Source organism: Ooceraea biroi, chromosome 2 (assembly GCF_003672135.1).
Source record: "Ooceraea biroi isolate clonal line C1 chromosome 2, Obir_v5.4, whole genome shotgun sequence".
In the NCBI taxonomy this organism is placed as follows: Eukaryota; Metazoa; Arthropoda; class Insecta; order Hymenoptera; family Formicidae; genus Ooceraea; species Ooceraea biroi.
Window position 1 is genome coordinate 8,171,075 of NC_039507.1, and position 24,706 is coordinate 8,195,780.

At 40.4% G+C, this 24,706-nt stretch overlaps 1 protein-coding gene across 1 annotated transcript in view; it reads left to right on the forward strand.

Moving 5' to 3' along the window:
- The first annotated feature begins 1,477 nt into the window (after positions 1-1,477).
- LOC105276821 (homeobox protein orthopedia) overlaps positions 1,478-24,706 on the forward strand; it is a 35,245-nt gene continuing 12,016 nt past the window's right edge. Inside the window, exons 1-3 of the mRNA XM_011334748.2 lie at positions 1,478-1,732; positions 6,853-6,987; positions 8,089-8,270. Of these exons, the coding sequence (XP_011333050.1) occupies positions 1,690-1,732; positions 6,853-6,987; positions 8,089-8,270 (360 nt within the window). The 5' untranslated portion in view covers positions 1,478-1,689. The remainder of the gene's footprint in view (positions 1,733-6,852; positions 6,988-8,088; positions 8,271-24,706) is intronic.

The window sequence follows — 24,706 nt, forward strand, 5'->3', positions numbered from 1 at the left end:
TGTATTTCTTATAGGATTGTAATTAATATTTATAATATAGAATGTAAATGTTTTTTTGTTGTATCCATATTAAAAAAGATATGTGACCTTTTTTCGAGCAGTCAGAGATTTCCGTGGCCCATTATGTAACGATCGATTGCGTAACTATTAAACTACCGTTACGCATCTCTTGTGTCCGTTACTAGCAGGATAGAACGACGTTCACGTAAGAATTGCGAAATCGTGCACCGGCAGGTCGGGCCGGCGTTAGAAGCCATCGCGACTTCCGCTCTTGCTGTACGGGCGACCACGTTATAAAAAGGGGTAGCTATTGAATTAAAAGGACGTAGCGAGTAAGGCGGGCCGCAACGAGGAAAGCGAGTCCGCGGCCAAGCGAGATTCCGGCGAACGCAAGTACGCGCGCGTGGGAGGAAGAGAGCGTAGCGAGAAAGAGGAGCGAGAGGAACGAGAACCGTGACGCAAAGAGCGGGAAGAGCGACGGGGGGGGGAACGAAGACCGACGGGGTTTCAGGAGGGGGTGAGAAAGGCGGAGGAAATGAGAAGAAGAGGGCTCTCTCTTCTCCTTCGGCCGGTCGTCTGCTCGCAACCCCGTCTCACCCCCGCTCGCGCTCGTCGCCGAGCGCCCGCGCGCGCTTGCCGGCCATAAAAATAAAATTTCAATAAATCTCCGCCGCGCGAAAACTAGTGGGGCATCCGGAGGGCGGGCTACTCGCTCATTGGAGCTTCCCGCTCGCGGCGGTTACCGCCTACCGCAAACCGGAGACGACGAAAGGGACGGTAACCCGGATAGAGTTTACCTCGGGATATGGGCAGCCCTCGCACAGCTACCAACCATTGCAACCCGGCGACTGAAAATACAACTACGGTACGTCCAGGTCCGAGATTTTTCGTCGCCTTCTTCGTCCACTGACCATCTCTTTCCGTTTCGATTCTCCTCATTTCGTTTACCGATGTCCGAGTATGACATCATTGCTGTCCCCTCTGGCTGTGTTCTCGTTCAATCCTACCGATGAGCGTTTGATTATTTGTTCACTGCTAATGCATGCATCATGATAGCTGCAAACTGTTTTAACTGTTTTGTATAAAAAAACTATCGAATACACTTAAAAAATAAAAAGATATTTAAGTGGTTTTCTCTTAGAGAATGAATTCTCTACTCAAAAGATGATTAATAACCTTCTCCTCTTTCAAAAAAAGCAGAATGTAATTTTGATTGCAAACGTGGGACAATTTTAGAGAAAGGCACTGACACAGCTGACTACCGTCCTGCATCCCGGTGCTGAACCCGTGAGATAGGAGCAATTTGATACCACGCCCATGGGCGGAGATCGCGGGGGAGTGGGGAGTCGCGCGAGGGAGCGAGGCGCGGGTGTGAGCGAGAGGTCGCCGCCGCGCGCCCTTGACGCGAGAGGGACGCTGATGTTCCCTCCGAGCTCGCGCGAGTGGGGGTGTTCGGATATGGCAGTCGGCCAGTTCGCTGTTTGCCTTCCTGGGGCACGGGCCGATCCTCAGGCTCGTCTGTACACCCAAGTACCCATCCACGAAGCTCGTGTGTCGTCGCGCCAGTCGCAGTTCCTCTTTTTTTTCCTGATCCGTAGTTACCCAAGTTGAGGGTGAGGTGCTTGCGGATTTGTCGCGCGGATTTCCGCTTCCGCGTGCTGTATTGGAGCTACGCTCCCAAGGAGCGGCATGCTCAACAACATCACAGCCGGTTCCATACACGGTATTTCCGGTAAGTACCGTATATCCCAAAGTACCTCACAAGAGATCCGCCAGTTTAGATGAGGAAAAACCCGCGCTCGAACATGGCTAGCGACCTCCCTAACGAGTTCGCTAACATCGCGTACTCATCCGCGAAACATGCTGATCATGACACGATTCGCTATGCGTCGGGTGTAAGCTTCTAGCCTGAACCATCAAGATCCCGATCCTGAACCGTCAAAATCCTGAAGCTGGCTGAAACTCGCGGTATCCATTGGTTCCCGTTGCTTTGATATGCATTGGTATTCCCTGGTTGGAATGTACTCATGGGAATGTCGCCGTGACCGAATATATCTGTTCTATTAGCCCCAGAAGAGAAAAATTTGTCAAATTATCGGATTATTCAAGAAGGCTAATCAATGTAATTGATCCACTTCTGATTATGGCTCATTGAGTGCCAAGTATCCTAGTGATTATTTTAATCACATTTCCGTTAGTGCAATATTAATCATGTTTTCATCAGTTAATGTGTCACTGGTGACCATACAGATCAGCACAATCGCCTGCTGCTTTCTAGATTATCATTACGTTACGAATATTGTGAATATCTAATTTCATAACGGTCAGAGTTCTTGAGGAGCTGCCGGTGACTCGCCGACGGCAATGTGCGCATCGCTTCCTGTTTGTATCAATAATCCGTATATTGTATTAAAAGTTTCTAACTACCATACAAAGTATTGTGGAGTATTAAATAATTTAATTGGTTCTTAAATATGAAGTCCTAAAATTAAATACAGTGTCGTAAGTTTTCAAATTCAATCTTGATAATAACAATCAGTCCCTCTTAAGTTTATCAAGCTTAATAGTGAAATTTTATTGCAAATTGTAAATGTTTAGTATCGGATGATAATAATGATATAGGTACATTTCTATATAATAATATTAATATCAAAGTATGCATACTATGTTATTAATAATCACTTAATCTTGTTTGATACACAATACTTAAAAAATACTTAAGACTAAATAAATTTTTTTCTAAAATACTATTTTTAAGGGTGTAATTTAAGCGCGTAAATTTGTCTGTAAAATCAAGTTTTGAAATTTATACATATAAACGTACATAATATTTTATAGCTTCATTATAAGCAAAATATGTACAACAAAAGTAACAATAAATCAAAATTATTATTAAAAGATAATAACCCTAACTACCCTAAATGCAGCTAAAAAATATTACCGTTAGCGGAATCGAACTTCGCGCGACAAGAATCACATCTTACATAGAACAGACGAATTAGTCGTAATAGTAATTAATTAACTAATGCTATATATACTATTAAATTAAAATAAATCGTTTCAGCATGCAGTCTCTTTCTTTTATCAGTTATTTATTATAATATCAATATCTGAACTTTTACATTGTTTGGCTTATAAATTTTTTATTAATCTGGGATTCTATAAAATTATTCTATTTTACTAAGATATGCTTGCATATACTTATTGTTAAACACATCTTTGAGATTTTACGCTTTTTAACTATTTTTACAATTTTACAATAAGTACTAAACAAAATTCATATTCTGTTGAATCAATCCGATTCTGTCACCCGTCGGCTGACAGAAATAGGGGTTGTTTTATTTTTCGTCCGGCTAATCCTTTACGAATCCTATCAAAATATATTAAGCTGTGAATTCCAGTTAGTAGCGTATAGTTAAAATTACAGTATAGTTAAAATTATAGTAAACATTTATGAAAAAACATTACTTGCATTAACTTTTATTTATTTATACACAAGCCGAGAAAGAGAGATTTCAAAAAAATGCATTAATGCACTCTTATAATACATAAAACATTAAAAAGTTATTTAGTAGTAAAAATTATTCTTATTTATTTCATTAGTAAGTCACATAATAAAATCACAATGCAAATAGTAATCACAAATTTTGTATAAAATATGATGTCAGCGTAATTAAAATTATTTGAGGCGGGCATGGATAACTTTTATACACATAATTTTTAATATTACAATATTTTTTTATTCTGAATGTACTAAGATTGCAAATTGTATCGATTTACAGCATTAATCGAATCGTGAAGACTTATTTGAACATTCATAGATAAATTCATCTTTTAGTATTATGAGCAAAAAATACAAAGCATGAGGGTAAAATTGGGGTGGAAAGAATAAGCACGATGTGTCGGTAACACGTGACTAGCACATCTTCGTTCTCCGGCATCTCAAGAAAGCCGCTTCTCGAGTTTGATGATCTTAATTACCTCAACACTGATTACATTACGCGGGGAGTTGAGAAACGATTTAGAGAGTTAGAATGTTGCAGGTGGCGAGAACTGAGTAAAGCATTACACGTTAATCGGATTAAAAGAAAGTTAGTAGTCTTTTTTCTTCGTGCCGGCCGACTGGCATTCTATCACTTGGCCTTTCAATGAGCGATAATCTTTCTACTTATTTATTTCATCGCCACGTAATTTGCGCAGTTGTTCGTTTGTTAATTTTTTTATTGCATTTCGTAAAACGTCATCATGATTGTCAAATATCGACGACAATGTAGACGAACGAAGACGGTGGATTTTTAAAAAAATTATTAATTTTTATCAAGATATCGCGATTTTTTGTCGAAACTCGATTACAATTTTCGTGCATGCATTATTATTATAGTCGAGTTTCGCAAACGCGCGAAACGTATCGATATTGCTCACTTCTCAACTAATAAATTGCACTTATCCGTTTCCCGTCGAACGAGAATAAACATACCTATTTACTAAAAGTTGATGAATTCGCGACTGCCGATCGGTACGCCTTCAAATTACTTCCCTTCAACTTACGCGATATCGAAAATGAGATTTGGCCTCGGCAGCGTGGGCGCGTCTCGCGCTTGCTAACACTTAAAGTATGTCCGTTAAAATTTTTTATGATATACGTTAATTACATTTGGTGCACCGGTCAACCATTGGGACAAGACAGCCCGCGCCGAGTGTGACACGCGAATAAATACGTCTATCACGACAATTCCAAATAGTAATGTGATTTATGACTTTATTATTCAGACGTTTCCGCGCGGGCGACTGTCAATCACGAAGTTTTCAAACGCCGATAAATGCGCGACCGTTATAAAAAAATCTCTTTTTTCTCCTACGGCCACTTGGCGCGTTTTGAATTATTGCGAGTGAAAAAAAAAAGAAAGAAAATGGACACATGGAACGGAATACTTAGCTGCGTCGCGTGCGACCCTTCGGTGATTAGCGTCTTAATTTGATTATGACCTCCGATAATCCGGTCAATTAATGCCGGATTAAATAATCATTCTCAATCATTAACGAGAAGGAGGGTATCTCGAGGTAACGCGGGGAGAGAGGTGTAATAGCAGGGAATAATTCGAAGTGTAAGGGTAACAATTTTTTTTTCGTTTGAGGATATAATGCGATCCTTGCGTTGTTGTGACTGCATAATGTCCAATGCATAATGTACAATAGCAAGATTTTAATGGTTGATACGTGCGGAGAGCCACAATGAAGACATCACAAAGGAATCCACCGAACTTTAGCCGAATAAAAGGGCTCGTAAATGCCGGGACTGCCACTAAAATCCGAACAAAATCATTAAGGCCTATAAAACTAAAACACAAATAAAAACCTGTCGTAAAGTTCATTCATACAGAGTATTCATTCACAACACACGATCAAGCCTTGCTACAAGGAGGTCCGACAGTTTAATATCGATTCTATGCTTCTGTAACTTTGTATTTGTGGCGATAAACGCGTGCACGAAGCACGAAAATATTTCAGTCTTGTTAATTAATTTGCTCATGCATAGTATAACATTAGATATCTATTCTGAATTTTCTTATTATTGAGAATCTAATTAAATAAAATGATTGAACAATAAATTTAAGTGAAGATGGCAGTAAAAAGATTGCTCCTGCTCTTCCGCGCCAATTTAATTGAAAATAATATTATTAATTAATTTGCTTCTTACTAACTAATATATTCGTTCTGGAATAGGAAATCGCTACGTTTTTAAGACTAACGAATTTGTTGGCGCGTAGTTGAAAATAGGTTCCTAGAGCGAGATAATTACTGCATCTTAGTCTAACAAATTTGTTGGCATGCAGTTAATAAAATTTATCCGACCATCAGATATTGCCAGTGTATCGCGATTTAAAATATGGATTTAAATTTGAAAACAATATTGTTCGTAATTTCTTAAAAATCTCGATATTTGACTATCAAAATTTGCGAGAAGTAAAATTGCGCCATCCAGAGATGCGATCAAAGAAGCTTTTTTACAATAACAACGCTTTGCGCAAAATTCTTTCCAGCTTACAAAAGCGCATGATTGATGGCAACATTTCCGGACGAATGCTACCAAATTCTTTCTCCATGATGTAGCTTCACCATTTTATTTATTTCTCATACATCCGTTTGCGATTGTCGTTGCATCGGCGCCGCTCGCGGGCGGAAATTTTTAACGGACGCGCTCTTCTTCTCGCTTGCGACGCAGAAGACGCGCTCTCGCAGAAGTCGCGCGAGCATATCCTCGACTACTAAACTAGTTTACCTCATTACATAAGCGTCTTTGACAATGCACAACGACGCGCACCATACTGCGCGATCGAACGTATACACGCTCCGGAGCGGTGCGGGCGTGATGATCTGAGACGGACACCCTCCGCGACACGTCCTCGCGCATGATCTCGACATTTATGCGTTTAACGTGCACCAAGAGGTGCACGCATACCGGCACCCGCAGACTCGTACGCACATGCGGATATGCGCGTACCTCCTCGCGTACGGCCGCGTGCGAGCGCGAGCGCAACGCGGGTCGGACAAGCGCGTGTTTGCTCGCGCCTAGAAGCCCGGGGCACGGTGACGATTCTCGCACCTCCTCGCTAAGTGATCCGTACGCCCCTCGGCCAGCTTCTGCTCCTATACAAATTTAAACTACAACGTAGAGCGGGCGCGCGCGGGGCGGGAGGGTGGACGAGCGAGCGAGTCGAGAGAAGCATGTGCGGAGCACGAGGAAGCCCGGCGAGACGAGACGAGAACTGAAGCGGCTCGTGTTCTTTTTCTTTTTCCTGCTCCTTTACCTTACGCCGCGCCGTCCTGCTCTGCCACGTACCACCGCCGTAGGGACGAAGGATGCGCAGGATCTGAAGCGGTACGAGAAGGAGCACGGCGTGCTGGGAGTGAACCTGGGCTCCGGTCTGTCCGCGGGCGGTGGTCTCACGCTGCATCAGGAATTGATCATGACCATGCCCGGCACAGGTAAGCCTCGAAAGATAACCGTCTCTCATTCGAGAGAAAACGCGTCCGCCTTCTCCGATTAGTCGGAGAAATCAATCGGCGGAGACTTGGAGAACGATTCGCGTCGCCGACGTTGATCGTTCGCGCGAGTTGCCGTGCTCGTTCGTACTCGCGTTTATTTCCCTACACGTTTATCGTGACCGGTAAAAATGTGCGTTTTGTGAGACTCATGGGAAACGAGGGGATAAACGAGGGTAAATGAGGCGACTCAGAGGTATTGATGACTCGGATTAAATGAATTCGCTTGATCGCGACGTGATCTTTCATTCGCGTTATATGATACGACGCTACGGGAGTAATCGTGAATGATTCGGCGCTAAGTGAATGATTGATTTTATCTATTTGCTAAATGAACCGGGTGACGCTAGTGAACGGGAAGACAGTCGCATCGATTTTCCACGAATGTTTCGTGAGCAACCGTAACAGGCGCATAAGATATTCTCAGAACGGATTGCACGATGTTTGCGCCACGAATTAGGAAAGAAAAACATTTCATTGGACGTCTCTAATGCAGTAGCATTTTTCAGAGATTTTCGAACGATGTGATTTATTTAAATGTACGATTTTCGCATTTTGAAGATTGTTTTTAATCTATTAGGCTATAATATTAAAAAACATTTTTTAACCTGATTGTAGAATTTTGTTCCTTATTTTTATCATTAGAGATCTCTTAATCGATTTAAAATTGTAAATTCAGACGTCTCTTGATAGTATCATTTATTATTTATTTAATTTTATTCCGAGTTACGAATACGCACATATATACAGACACAATCAAGACAATCAAAAATAGTCTTCAGTGATGAGTCTTATTGACTTTGTGTTTTCTTTCATAACGGTGATTTTTCCGACGTCGTTTCTTTAACCGCAGCAGAGAGCCGGATTTAAATATATCGAGTACTTTGAAGCTTCCATTCTTCAGAATGAGAAAGATATGATTCATAATTCGATTACGAACGGTTCGCTAATTAAATTGAATTTAGAATTACGGCTGAAGCTGTCCGATATCGGGAAGATCCTAATATTTACGTTTATTTAATTATTATTCCGTTATATATTTAGGAAGCGCGTCAGTGATTGGGCAAGGCGATGACAAACCCACGAAGCAGAAACGGCATCGGACGCGCTTCACTCCGGCCCAGCTCAACGAGCTGGAAAGGTGTTTCGGCAAAACTCATTACCCAGACATCTTCCTGAGGGAGGAGATAGCACTGAGGATTGGCCTCACGGAAAGTCGTGTTCAGGTAGGTGTGGTCAGCATTTTGCCGTTGGCACGACATGATTAATTCCAATGTATTCTAGAGACCATCGCGTGATCTCGCGTCTACCATCGCGTCAGAATTACACACAAATATGATTAAAATAGCCGTCATTTATTCGACCGTTTAAATAATAAAAAAATTGCATAAGTGTGTTTAGGTATACAATAATAATATTATATATTAAGTAACAATACGTAAGAAGAAATAGATTTTATTAGACTTTCATACATGTATTAGAAGCGTTAATTACGCCACAACGGTCGCGGAATAGGTGAAGCTTCATGTAATCGTATAAGTCGAACATTATGAGAAGAAAGAATTGCATGACTTATTTTATTTTATAAATATTCAACAACATAATTGCGCAAATAGAATTATAGGGACGGACCTTTTTAGGGACGTTTTGAAACTTGTCATGAGTAAAACAATACTCGACATGTAAAAGTTTAGGGACACATCGTTTAATTGAACGGTACCGACGTTAAGGGGGTTACAAAGTAGCATAAATTGCTGTTGTGGTGACCTCGCGGTTATCCTCGGGAACGTATACCTAGACAGTACCGGAACTCCTCGGCCAGAATCAATTGTACCGGCCTACCGTGGCTTTTTGGATTAAAGTGAAACTTGGAGCAGCAGCTAAGCCCTCGCCCTGCGGGGTTCCGAATTTTGGTGGGTTTCACTTGACTGCGTGACGACCGCGAAACTTTCCGAAAGCTCGCAATTCCTGTGTTTGATATCAGGAATTCCAGATTCGAAGATCGAGATCTCAACAGCAGTCTGTCCATTGTTTCCTTGTGAATTAATGATTTTCTTTAAGGAAAGATATCGCGGGATATGCATCGGGTGATATTCGAATGGTGCATTAATTTGGCTGATTATAGCTCAGACTTTGCTACTGTTCAACGTACGCTTAAGAAAAAAGTTGAAAAGTTGAATTCAACGGTTGAATTTTGTGAAGAATGGTTTAAACTGGAGAATTAACACCCGGAGGTGAGAATCAGAAATAGTGCGCATTAACGATAAACATCAAAAATAGATGCGTCAATGATAAACGTCAGATCAAATTAAAAAAGACACGATAAATCGGCGCATCTCCAGTATTATAATTTAATGAGCGTAATGTGGTTTTGACGGCAAGAATACACAGAATACTGATATCTTTAATTTATCTAAATACGGAGCCGACGGAAATCTCTTATGGTATCTTGAAATTTGTAAAATGGAAATTCTCGAACCCCTGTTCTATTTATTTCGGAGTTTATCGACTTTTTGGTTTTCCGCATCTTATCGACATGGTTTAATTAAAAATCAGTGAAGTGAAGTATGAAATATATTTCTTCTTAATTAGGTAAGTAGGATAAATATTAATCATTGAATGTGATGAAGATCGATGGAAAACATTTTATTAATACACCAAGCAATTATTAACAAACCAAGCATTTTAAATAAAGATGCTGATTCCTCGTGCAACATATTTATTATATAGTTGACATTGTCTCGTTCGATAAAAATATATTTGAGTAGATTTTAATGACGTACAGATAATTTTAGTGCAAATATAAGTACCAGTTGAACTTTTTTTGGTAGTAACGATTAATTAAAAATGTTGATAGATAGATAAATAATAATAATTGTGCTAGACATCAAGTAGAAATCCATTTTACTGCGATACAAATTCATTTTTCACACATGCGAAGTAATTCCGTTTGAGAGAAACTTTACGCATTACGAATTAATTCGAAAGGAAGCGGGTCAGTCTACGCGCCAATTAAAAATTTTACAACTCGATCGCGTTTGAGCATCGCGAGAGGGTGGTTCGGCCTCCCCGCGGACCATCAGCTGACAGAACTCTTTTAAGTCTCCGGGGCACGTCTAGAAAAACGGAGTTAATAGAAATTCATGAAAATTTTATTCGCAACTTGGAGGCGTCAGTCAAGCCGAGCGTGTTGCGCCGCATATCAAGCAGCTCCGTCCCTATCGCGAGCGCGCGTACGTATAAATTCGCACATGCGAGTCGCCAGGTACGTTGCGCACCCCCATCACCCCATGTTCGATCACTGTAACCAGCTATCCGCACAATGTGAAAATCGCATAAGAATAAATAGAAAGAATAAATACGTTGGACATAAGGCTACATCCTGCAGGAATAAATAATACTACAATAAAAAATTGTTCATGATTAATCGATGTTAGGAATAATTTACTACATCCATCTATTACAAATAAATTCGGTGTATTGATTATGTATCGTCTTTTATATTGTACAAAAAACATATTGCTATAATATCAGATTATTTGATTGATACCACCGATTATTTTTATGGATGTTGATGTATCTCGAGTTGTACCTCTTATATCGTACGAAACTACCCCCGAAGGGTTTAAAGAGAGAATACTCGATGTAGTTGCAGTACTCCTGACCCGAATCACGATCTCCATCGTGTTGATCATCGGCTGGTCATCAGTACGACACGTTGACGGCGCGGATTTTCCACGTTTAACGAATTAGCAGTTTCAAAGTCACTCGGAGAGGATCCGGGCTTCCTCTTCGGGCATTGAGGTACCTCGCGTAGTCCCAGCGAAACATCGGAGCGAAAGAGAAAGAGGAAAAAAGAAGAAAAGAGGGAAAAAGGAGAGAAAGAGAGAGCCGGACCGGGGATTCGTAGGTCTGTCGGGCGGCATAGGCTGCCTAATTGAAAGAGGTTTTCTGTGGGCGAGGGTAGACATCAGCGTGAACGAAGCGTTTCCAAGGAAACCCGGCGGCGGGTACTCGTGTGGAGAGGGCCTTCGGCACCAATGGGGCTGCGAGGGAAAGGCGCCGGCGCTCAGCATCGCTATACTATCGAGCGTCGCTATCAAAGGTTTCTTGACTTGCCATGGCGGATCCACCACGTATTTTAGGGACGGCGAAATGATCTCTCCCGTTTTTCCCCGTTTCTCTTTTCCTCTTGTATTCTTTTTTTTTTCAATTACGTCTCCGTCAACCACGGCTGCATGCAGTCGATCGCTCGCAGTGACGGACGGGTTTTGAGAGAGGTCCCGGTGTCCATGCAGCGCGCGACTTTCCGCAGTCACGGAGAGTCATCCCCTCGCTCGAAGATGTTGAAAGTTAAAGCAGAAAATTAAAATTTTTTTCTCTGACGATATAATTGCATTATGAAATGTATACATATATAGCAGTATAATAGTTTCTCGAAGTCAAATGTGACAATATAATTACACTATAAAGTCTGGGAATTATTCTCGATTTTATATCGTAATTATAAAAAATAATAATGTATCGTAATTTTTATATTCTAAATCTAGATTATAAATCGAAGATTAGAGAATTATCGACCGCGTTAACGTGCATCTTTTTTGGAAACCTCTAAACCTCTTCATATTGTATTTTTCGTCGTGATAAAAAAAGCTGTCTCGCGTATTGCTCATGAGAAATAGAATTTCAAGTCAAGAGTGAAAGAATTTATTCACGATTCTGTCCGTTTTTGTATCCCGTGCACATCATAAGCGTAAGTTGTGATACACAGTCCGCATCATTGATACGGTAAACGTAATAGCTCTGTTGTATAATCGTTGCATTAATGGGTAGAAAATTGCTCGTTACGAGTGCGTTGCACATAATAGAGCGGCACAGCTCTTTCCCACCCTGACTCTGCGGTAACTACTGTGATAGTTACACGACAATTGTCCTGCCCGCGTCGATAGGTATTGCTTATCCAATCATCCTTTACGCGCGTTCGCAGCTCTTTCAACTTCATCGGGCAATCTTCCGGTCGTACGTACGCGTATGTGCATCGATTGATAGAATCGCTCTTCTAAAGCACCAAAATCCGTTGTTCAGATGCACACAAACGCTCCGATGTTTAATTTTGTTCTCATATGAGAGACTGTCGCTATTGCAGCATTGACCGAGTAGCAAATATAGATTTGCGTTACACGTCTGAGCCATAGAATCACGTTCTTTACTTACTCTACTATTTTATCTCATTTTATAAAGGATATAATTTTCCAAGCTTAAAAACAAAACGAAATTTACAGGAAATGAATATTTATTTAAACTTGTATTTAGTTTCAAAGTCATTCTATAAATGATGATTATAGTCAGTCTTAGGGGCGAAAGGGTTAAAGTGGACTTCACTGCTGTGTGAAAAAAATTAAAGCGCGGTAGCGTATCGATAGCGATAGCATAAGAGTAACGGATATAAAAAAAGAATTTATTTACCGCGTGTAATTTACAGTTGAATTCTGGTGTTAATTCGAACCACCCCTGTGCGAGGACTACCCACTAAATTTCACGACTTGTGCACGAACTTGTGAGATTAATTCTCAAACGAAGGAGAACTCGCCGTCGTCGCTCCTCGACGCGCTCAGAATTCATGGATACCACGTGCGATAGAGGTATTTTGAATGCAATCGGAACGGAGGGCGAGAGAAAGAGGGGTAAACGCGAACACGGCGCTGACAGAGCGAACGCTCGTACGGAGAGATTAATCAGTCACCATTTTTCCGATCCGGACACAATGCCGCGCACGGCGGAACAATGGGAAGCATCCCTGATTAGCAACAAAATACTTGAAATAGTATAATGAAATATTACGGTTCATCGATTTGTAGTAATTTATTATCGCTCGAAGAGAGGCGTAATTGCTGCTCCATCTCTAATTCCCGTTAATGAACAACTATTAAATTGCACGATAACGCATCGTGTGAGAACTGCTGTACAAACAACAATTACTTCGAAGTGGCATTATGCAGCTATTTGAAATTATGTGTAACATTTAATTAACATCTTAATGCGATTATTGTTGCGTTGCGAACTCGTTAGCGCGATGATACGTATTGTCTGAGATACGTGCGCGGCGCGGCGGAGGTACGTGCGTCCTGTCTCTCGCATGGCATTACCAGAGAGAAAGAGAAAGAGAGAGAGGGGGGGGAAGGGAGAAAGAAAAATTAAGAGAGATAGAGAGAGAGAGTGAGATTCAGCGTATACATATAAAATATACCAAATTATACGGCCCGCGTTCGTTCGAAATAAAATAATTAAGAGCCGCCGACTTTATCGCTGAAAAATGCACGAGCTTTTGGTGAGTGTCCGCTCCGCTTAATTAGCCGTAATGGACATAATGAATTTTACATTAGACCGAGTTTTATCATTTTCGAATAAAAAAAGGGGGTAACTCGTACTCTCTCGCGTAAAGTTGACGCGCGCGCTACCGACGCGACCGATGTCGCTTGTGCGCGACCAACCCTCAATTGTGCTTCGTCGAAGTAGTCGAAGCGCTTCGTCGCTGCATAGTTTCGCGTGAATGCATTACACGAGCACTTTCGATAAGCGCAAAATGCAATCCGGTAGATCTGCTCTTTAGCGTTCTGAGATTGATAATTTCTGGAAATCGAACGGCTGGTGCAACCGGCGATCACATAATCGAGCGAGGGAGTGTCAAATTTCTTCTTGTAACACGTAACAGAAACTACCGCAAAGTTGTTAATATCTTTTTCCAGGGTATTTAATATTCTTGTGAGTTTGTATATTTTTTATCAATAGCTAGTTTTTCTTTTTGGACGAGAAATTTGAAATGTATACTTCGTTAGTTTTCATGTACGCGGATTTTTATTTCTGACGCGGATGGGAGAAAGAGACGCCTACAACGAAATATCTGCGCGAAAATCGCGCGTGCATTGCGTTTACCCGTTTGTCCGAGAGTGGACATAATATTTCGAAAACTATATCTCAATGGAAGCGCATTGCTCGACGGTCATGCATTATTTTGTGTATCGGTGGTAGCACGAAAATGCGAGACACCCGCATGCCACATCGCTCGCCGCGGCGAGGATTCACGATTGACACGCGGGGTCAACGGCTTTTTTTCATGCGATGTGCACGCTTTTAGAACGCGCGCGCGGCGTTATTTCTTACCGTCAATCATATCGCGAATATTAATTCGCCGCGCGCTCGATGCTTCAAATAAAGTTCAATCATCCGAGACCGGTGCGAGAGTTTGAGACAAAAGCTTTTTTCAGCCGGGCATTTATTACACAGCCGACAGTTTATTTCGGGCGGCGTATCGGCACTTTACGGTTTTAATTACGCGTATTTTAATCCGCTCAGGAGACATTTTCTGTTTCGGGGGAAGAAAGAGAGAGAGAGAGAGAGAGTGTGTGTATGAGAAAGAGAGAAAGGCAGTGGGAGAGAGCGGCGCCAGATAGAACGAGCTTTATTAGACTGCATACGGTCGATTTAAATTTAATCATAATGAAGAGGCGATTAAAATTGCAATCGTCCACGGAATAGAACCCATAGCGCCGGGTGGTTAACGTCTGCTAACAGGCATTTAACTTAACTGCCTCAGGTAACTGCTCGTTTCTAGGCTGAAGGGTCCTTTCGATTGCTACCGGAAATTTTATGGGACACGATCTCCTCGTCGATGAGCGCGAACTTTCGGGAGGCGAAAAAAAAATAGAAAGAAACGAGCGAACTGTTTGCGAGCACGATCGTTTCGCGGATTATCGTTACAGTTCATCGCATTGCGTTTCCCTCTACTCTCGCCTGATCGGACGAGCTTCGATCGATCGTGCGAATCCCGAGTCAGTGTAAAATCATTAATTGCGATGGTAATATTCGTGAAAACATTTCCTCGATAATGCCACTTCATCTACAAACACTGAAGCTGTATTCCGGAGCGCAGTAGATATAGCGAAATATTTCCGCGACTCTTTGACGAGAATTCATGCGAATCTTATAGCAAGGGAGGGTCGATTAATCGAAAATAACGTAAGAGCAACGTGAACTTCCTTATACATGGCTAATGAATTACATTACGAGACGAATCGGGAGGAGGGAGCGGGCGAGAGCCATGTCATTGTTAGGCGTAATCTTAATCTGTCGGAAGTGTCAATGGCTAGAGGCGCGACTTTTCTCGCCTGGAGGCCAGAGAGAGTTCCAGAAGTCACATATGCCATCGAGAGAGAGAGATGGTGGCTCGTCCATGGTAGCGCGGGAGTATTGCTTTCAAAGTATCCCCCGGGAGCCGGATGAATGGCGATGTCATTCGGCCGTCCTTTGGGATAAGCAAGTGACTGCAGTGAGGATAAATGTAGTTCGTTATTGTCTTGCCCCGAGAAATGGGAAATGGTTTCATTGTGTTCGTGGCACTCTCGCCGCCAGAAGAACTCGCTCGCGGTTTTTCGCACTGTGATACTCGGAAGCTACGAGACGTCACATCACGCATTTATTTGTATTTAATGCATACATTGCGCAGAGTTGTTGGATCGTAGCCTTCAGAGGTTTTTTATCCGGTAGAATAGCTTGCTGACGTCTCGTCTTTTGCTATATGTCTGTTCGATATTATTCTTCATTTTCCTTGTATCTCTTATTGCAATTAATATAGTTATTATTATATTATTACTCGTACATCTTATCATTATAATTGATACTATAATAACAGATATTACATTTGTCCTTACCAATATATAATTATATATTGTAATTGTCACGTATACGTTAATTTGTAATTAATGCATGCATAATTATTTCTTGTGTTTAATTTAAATGCTTCATTTGGAAAGAAACGGTTTCAATAAACCGATGTCTTTGAAGCCACGATGAGTCACAATTCTCCGGGAAGCTATTCCAGAAATGTTAATTATTTATCAGGACGGGCTCTTCTCCCTTGTGATATCGCTCGTCACTATCAACGAGCTTTTACGGGAAATTACGCGCGAGGAAATGTCCGATTCGGGCAATATCGCCCCGCGAAGAGTCGATAATTTCGCTCGGTCGACTGTGCGCAAAGGAAGCGCGAGGCCGTGGACGTTTATTGCAAAATCAATACCTTTAACGCGGAGTTACGGTATCGCGCGCGCCGTATCGAAAGTCGAATATGATCGAGATGCGATATTGAGTTGTAAAATTTCCGCGCGATAAACTATCACCGGTCATTCGCGTATATAGGTGTACATTCAGCGTATAGCGAGACATGTGTACGCGGCAATCGAGTGTTTTATGGCGGTGCATCAAACACGCGCACGTCAAGTTACTATGCCGCCGCGAATCACTCTCGATCATGAATATACATCACGTTAAATCATCGTCATTGCCGACACGCAGCTCGTCATCTCCTTGGCGATCTAAGTCTTTCCTTCGTTTCAAAAAGAATGCAGCAAACAACGAAACGCGCTCGAAATTCTCGTAATGGATAAATTGAGATCATCGTACGTACTAAATAAATAAATAATTTTCTATACATAGCTTTACCGTTAAATTATAATAAGTTATCTGTTTTTTATTTCATGCATAAATTGAAATACTTACTGGTACGATTTTGTTTCGCAAGGAAATTTTTAATTCTATTGTTTAATTGTGTTGAACATATCATTGTATTTTTAAGATCTATCTATGTATATCGCACAGACGTGAAACGGAATGAAATGTACGAAATTTGCGTTAAGTTTGCTCATCCGTTGGCGTTTGCTGAATTTACGGTTGAAACAATTTATGGGCGCGACAGACGTTGGCGTGAAATTCGCATCGATAAGCCGAGCTCCGTTCTTTCTTGCGCAAAATGGGACTTCGGCGAGCGAAAACGCGTAAAACGCGTGCGCGGATCCTCGCATCGCCGTTTACGCCTCTGCGTCGCGCTGCGAGAAGATCCAACGCCTCTGCTATGCAGTGGTCTATGCATTTTAAGGGAGGGGTGATTTTTAATGCCGTATAAATATGCATAGGCCGCGATATTAGCTCTTACGTGTCGCCAGCCGAAAAATATCACGTGTAGGGAACAGCGCGGGCGCGTCACACGCATACGCGTGCACGCGTGTGTAACATGCGCGCGAGAGACCAGGGAGAAAAGCATCCCCGTGTAGATGCGCGGGGTAACAGGGCCGCGGAAGGGCATTAGGGTTCTCGATGGATAAATTGTGTCGCCGCGCTGACCCCAGGGAGCATCATCTAACGCCCATTTTGTTATGACGTCTGCGGTGTTGAATAATTTCGAGATACCGAAAATCCATAGACCTATTCGATTAATAAAAGAGACGGTACTTAACCGCGAAGATGGAAAAAGATAGAGTGAGGAAGTTTGACGAAAATATCTGAAAAGCTGTAACTTCAATGAATAGTTTGCAACATTTATCAAATAATGTGACTTATGTAGGAATCAAAAAATATAATGCATAGCAATGATAAAATGTTGTAATAATAATTAAAAGTGGCAATAATAAAATAGTATGATAACAGTTAATGAATAGAACACAAATAGAACTTGGCGCGATAAGACTCCGTTGTTTATGGAATTTTAAGAGTCGGAGTCTTCGGTCAAATAAGCATATCTAAGTGTATCTACGATAAGTATACCGTATACTGCTGTTTTACTGTGGCCTGTTATAGTTACGACTAATTTCCAATATTCAACATACGGTTGAAAAACGTGAATCTAATGTGCCTCAGTAAAAGTCAATATTGGCAGTACGTATTTCTGCAAACACATTATTATAGTCGCGTCGCTTATTACCGCAGTATAAGAACAGTAAATGAAAAGAAATATGCGGTTTGATGTAACTTAATGTATTCGCTGACCGGAGAGATTACACGGAGCTGCTCGCGCGCGCAGAAAGGTACGATTCTGGAAAAGAAAGGTACGATTGATATGTCGCGTAAACGTGTCATGCAGGCGTTTTGCGGGGTGCGAGCTTATATCGGCAAGTAAATCCAGTTCCACGAGCAATTCGAGCTAATTTGACGACAGGTATCGTAAGCCGGCGATATTGCGTTCGTGAAATAATAATAAAGTATAAATGGATCAAGTTTATGGTCGAGGTGCATGTGAGAGCACCGAGTATGCATTTTATCGCCGTGTTTCGCGTCAAACCCTTTACGAGATTATGTGCTCCAGAGGAAACTACCTGCGTTTCTCTCTCCTGTTACAACTTTCGCGAATCTCTCATTAAAATCACGCCTTTCATACGTGTCTTCGATGTGTGACATAAGTGTCTCTTCAATAATTAGACTAATTATTAAAGTTAATAAAAACATTGATTTTTCCAAAAGTGATCTGAATATATAAGAAATATGAGATGCGATTCTAAAATATTCAGAAATGTAAAACAAAATTGTTCGCCGTTTTAATAACCGTTTTAATAAACCCTGCATATCTAAATCACGTTGAAGTACGAAATTTATGTTAAACTAATTCGCTCGATATAAATAACGATAAATGTGTGCTTGTACAGTACACCTACATACATAACGCTCGCACTGTATAATAGATTATGGTTATATAATGCGTCATAATGATGTATCAAAGGGGTCGATTTTTAATTCCACGTGGCATTAGAAGTCAGGCGATTCACTAATGGCACGGTGAAAATCTCTCTCCTGGCGGCGCATCGCAACATGAAACAGCGGGAGGTCTGGGTAATGCGTCTTGCCACCCTCAGACTGTCTCCCGACCACCATCATCAATCAGGGTCGCATCCTGCACAAACTTATGTAGTATTTATTTTCATTAAATTTATCCACCTGGTCCGGCGAGTTGGTTCTTTCACTGGTCCTTTGCGATGCCGAGCAAATCGGTATTTATTTATTAAGCATAAATATGCAAGACGGTATAGAATAGAGTAACATTAATCGATGACCAGCGTCTTCCTCGTCGAGCTTGTGCGGATATAAAATATTTAATTACGATAAAAGTCTAATAGAGCGTACCTGAAGTGTTGGCAATTCGGATGAGAAATATGGGTCGCATATTCATATTATACGCTCAGGTCGTTCAGATTTTAAATAACAAAAGCGAGTCGCTGATCCACGACGACTTCTTTTATTCATTTCTGTCACGAAATTTTCAAACATTTCTCGCGGCTGTTCCTTACGTTTTCATAAAACTTACCAGATTGCATACAACAAACACACACACACATATATATATATATTATTTTTAATTCTAAAACTCATAATTTAACTTATATATAATTTGACGTGTAATGTTTTTACACGCAAGTAATTGATTTGATCGAGCATGATCAGGTTGCAAACATAATCGTATCACGATTACGGATTAACGACTCCTTGTGCAGTCCTGTCGCAAAATTTTAATTCCGCAAACAGACCGTTTGAGGCAGTGAATCAAGATTTCATCGCGGAAAGTCTTTCCCATCCCGTGCGGAATCACGAAAGAGAAACGTTATCTCGTTTCGTGGCGATTCGAGGCGTTTTTCCGCGAAGTGAGTCGGACTATTCTTCAATGGCGTGCTGAAAGCTACTCCTATATATCTTGGTACCTCGGGCAGATCCCGCCGCTTGCCTTGATGGCAAGCTCAATTTATATCAGCGCCCGCTGAAACCCCCTTTACGAGGTCTCGCCACCCCTTCCTCACCCTCTAAACCTCACCCTAACCTCAAGCCACCCCCGCCTGGCCAATGCTCGCTTCTTGCCACCTTCGACCTCCCCTTGAGGGCTCGAGGGCTCCTCCGGAGTTAAACTAAGCCATTCGCGATCGACGAAAAGAAATAGAAAAGGTCTCACTTCTCCGGAAAAAGTCACGAGTCTTATCTTTCTCTATGATCCTTTGTCGTTGCAAAAGTACTTTTGAGAAGTGTCGCAGCTTGGTCTGATAAGATCATAAATGTCAGCAAAAGTGTGCGTATACTTTGCAATATTCTATCTAACAGTTAATTGTCATACTTACACGCGATCAGGTAGGAATTCATCAAAAATCTAATAAAGTTATTGCAAATTGTGTGCCAACGATGTTTCTCAAGGATTAATTATTTGTATAACAATCTGAACAACGTGCCTCGAAAATATTCGAGATAAAAATCAGGCTATTAATTTAAGATATAAATTAATGTATGAAGTTACGATTTTTTTATAATCAAAATTGAAAAGCTCATGGACGAAGAGAGGCGATAAATGGCCAGTGCGTAGCAAATAAAAATCACAGTTTCTTTTCTCACTCCACGTTCTGTAGTGTTATTGGAAATAGATACATGTGATTTAATGATGCGTTATCGTTATTGAAATATCGATTGCGCGCACGTTAACGCGCCGTCGCGTTACAAATACATCCAGCGATGAAAAATAACTCATTTAATGAACGGAATTACTTGAATCCGAAATTAATGAATAGCGAATTATGAATCTGTAAATAATCCGTCATGCAAATCTCGCGTAAGCCTTTCGCGAATAAAAATGCCAGCCGATAAATTTATGGCGATTTTTATGGCAGCAGGAAAAGTGTCGAACGCGCACTAAATATAAATAAACATCTCACGTTCCACAGATATAGCTACGTATATTTCATCGAGGTATTCGTAATAAATAGGTCTTGTAATATTTTATTAGAATAATACATAGTAGAATTTTTATTTAATATCACTATTAACATAATAAATTATATACCTGATTAATTGTACAACCAGTAACTATATTTAAAAAAAATGATTTTTCCTCGTATGTACAATCTTCTCCTTTTGCTGTTTTTATCTTCAAAATCGATAAAAATGGATGAAAAGACAGACTTTGTGTCTAACGAGTAAATATTCGGTAATCAGTTACATGGTCAGTTTTCACTCCACGAACAATTATATTTCAAGGGATTTGAAGAACTCGAAACGAGAGACGTCGTCTGAAATGACGCGTCTCTCGCACACCCGGATCGCCAGAAGAGTCGATGTCGATTATATGAAACCAGCAACGTCCGTATCCACCCTCATCCTGATCCCAGGTGTTTCCTGGGAACAGCTGCCACGGCGCACGCGCCCCCGCGCCGACGAAGCAGTGATTGATCAATTTTTAAAAAGCAATGTTCCTAATTGATCCGCCGCGCCGGTTCGGCCCGCACCCGCTCGCTCGTATCTTACGAAAAGGCGTTTGATCGAGGCATCTTAGTCATCGAAAGGCGTGTTCCACGATTCGCGCCAGTTGTCCCTCACCGCGGCCACCCTTTCGGAGCCTGTTCGCCAACAATAAAACACCGATACTGCAGCTATCATCCATCGAACGTTGTTATTAGCGCATTAACAGCTGCTGCCTAGAATGCGAAATGTTGTGGTATCGACGCTCGCGTCAATATTACCGTGATCGAAGCTTCGATAAATTTGTCGCTGAGAATGACATTGTTTATTACAGCGATACATGTACGGAGGAACACGGTTGGAACTAAAGTATCATTTATTTCGTGTCGTGTATTTATTTTAACATCGCTTGTTCCGCGCGTATGTACATGTAATAAAGTAACAATAGTTACTTACATTTTTAACGGCTTACGTGTTACTTTTATGTATACATAGGCAAATATGTATAGACATGCATACATTACTAATATATTATATATACAGGGTGTCCCGGGTTTTAACCGACAAACTGCGGGAGCATATTCTACTAGTGGAAATAAGAAAAAATTCTTATATCGAGTTTGCTTAGAAATGCTTTATTACAAAGTTATAAACCAATATTGAAAAGAAATATCAGATAAGTAACAACGGAACATAGTGTAGAATTTGGAAGGTCGAAGATGTTTATGTTACGTGTATTCACATGTATTCATGTTCACTATGTTGAAACGATTCAGTATGATTGTTACTTTCGCAACAGTAGCCGTTAGATTTCAATCGTCGTGTCAACTAGCAATTACTATCAGAATGCCAAAAGTGTTTTCAAATGAGGAATACACTGATACTCATTTCGTGTACGGATTCTGCGACGGAAATGCACGAGCTGCCGTACGAGAGTATCAACGTAGATTTCCTAACAGGAGAGTACCAGATAGATTTAAAGCAACGAATTACTAATTCAGTTACTGAGGTGCAACAAAATTTTCAGGAATGTTGTACCGTAACAAATTCTGTACTACGTCGGTGTCTAGCTTGTATCGATGTGCAAGGACAACATTTTGAAATGCGTCACTAAATCATTGCGTAGATAATTTTTATTTTTGTGAAAAAATCCGTTGTTACTTATCTGATATTTCTTTTCAATATTGGTTTATAACTTTGTAATAAAGCATTTCTAAGCAAACTCGATATAAGAATTTTTTCTTATTTCCACTAGTAGAATATGCTCCCGCAGTTTGTCGGTTAAAACCCGGGACACCCTGTATAATACATTATATAACATATTTATGTTATTGTAAAGTAAATAGTATATTTTTTACTTTCGATATACATTCAATTTAAAGTCAAGTAAAAATAGTGCTTGCAGTTCTACTATTGATAATTTAAGTTTAACGATCGATTAATGATATTACTAAATAAATCGAACTCATCGTATGTTTATATTATCTTAATTGGTACGGCATAAGAAGTTCGATGTAACGATTGGAGTGTAATTGCTAACGATACAAAGCTATCGGACATAGACCTATCGATTCCATTCCATGTAAGACAATAATTATTTATTGAATGACCCATGCTAATTTCACCGTTTCATATCGTGTGCTGGATCGACATCCCAATATTTCCGAGCATGTAATCTGCGAAACAAAAATAACGACTGCATTACTCATACTTATACCGATCACGTGAGACAGGATGCATAATCAACATAAGTTTTTCTTGACAATGCTAAAATAATTATTGCTATTTGTAAATTACGCATGGTTGATTGTTAACAGAAATAAGCAAAGCCATTTTTTAAACGAAAATATATTTTTGGACTTTTCCCTGGTAGAAATCTGTGCAGTTTTTCTAGACACCCAAGCAGTTACCGTCTAGTATTACTGTATTCTCATAAATTGTATCAATACTGTGTAGGAAATGGACAAAACCTAAATAGAGCATTATGGTAATTATTTTTTTATTGTTAAAGTTGGCGACTCTTCAGGTTAGAATATCTGTCATACCGACGAAATGTCTAGTTTTTGTTCAGTAAATGAGTTCAGATTTTGTGCATCTTTTGTGGCCAGTAACTGTAGGAAAAACGTTACATCTCGATCGGGATCCCAACAGTTTTACTCGTCAATTACTGGGCAGAATGTAACAAAACTGTTCAATAACTGCTAAAACAATGCACGAAATTTCTACCAGGGTTGTTACATTGTAATAAAACTACTAATAAAATCTGTATATTTTGTTTATTGCTGAAAATTAGTAGTCACTACATTCAACGTTCTCAAAATATTCTCATAAATCTAAAAATTGGTTTTGCATCGTTATCGATTGTTTTCAAAGGGAAACTGTGTGTGTGTCACACATGTACTTTAAAACATAGGTATTAGGTTGATTAGGGTGAGATTATAGAAATTCCATCTATATTTCAGGCTGAAATTGACGCTTCGTCACTACATTAAACATCGTTGGTGTCCTATTATCTAAAATTATGCGAAACAGAGCCGTTTATACCTGCCTCAATATGTTTTCGCACACATGTCATCGAAGTCGCTGTAATCTATCTACGGAATCATTGATTCGCAGCATCATTTCATGCTAATTAAGTGCATGCAGTTTATTTAAGAATATTAGATAAACGTTAATTTTCCATTAATTTTGCCACAAATTCTTCAGCTAAATCAGACAAAGCTTGATATTAGAGTCTCGAGTTCAAATTTTGAACATTGTTTTTCTACAATATACTTCTATATACGATATTCTCCTTTCCAAATGGCTTCTTGATATAAATCTTTGATTCTCACGATTTAAGATTCATCGATCGTTCGATTTATAACTTTCGGTATTGGGTACGTATGTCGAAAGTAGTCGTCCGCGTGTCGTTATTTCGTAACAAAAGTCATTAGCATTCGGCCTCGTTAATTAACGGAAGTTCTGCCGTACGTATATAGGCTCGATGCACTTGTGCGCGGGATGGGCGGGAGGGGAGAATGAGTGTACGTGATAATGCGCGATATATATACCTACGAGCAGGTAGTCTCTCTCTTCCTCTCTCTCTTTCTCTCTTTTTCTGTCATATTTTTTCCGCTTCTCGACTATCGGCATGTAACGGCGAATTATCCACGGGCTTTTAGCCGCGGTACCATCGTAGTTCTACCGTGAAATCGACACGCCCACGACCAAGAGACAATTTGCCGGCAGGGTGAAGACGACGCGAGCTCGAAAGAAAAGGGTGACTTACGGTGGAAATTTGTTCTTATCACGCGTCATGAATGTGCCTTTAAATAAAATTACAGACACCTCGATAAAAGAGAAAACTAGTTCTCTGTGATAAAAATTTGCAAGATATGAAGCTTCAAAGTACGCTCAAAACTGTCTAATTTGTCTATTGTCTCAAACCTGAAAATGTCTTCTTAATATTTTTATAATTTGTGTAACTGTAGACAATCGTTATTCGAAAAAATATCAGTATTTAATACAAGCTGATTAAAAACCTTTTCGCAAGAAGAATGATATAATAATATATGTTAATTTAATTTGAGATAATTATAAATTATATATATATTATTTAAAATAAATAATGTAACGTTTAATCGTT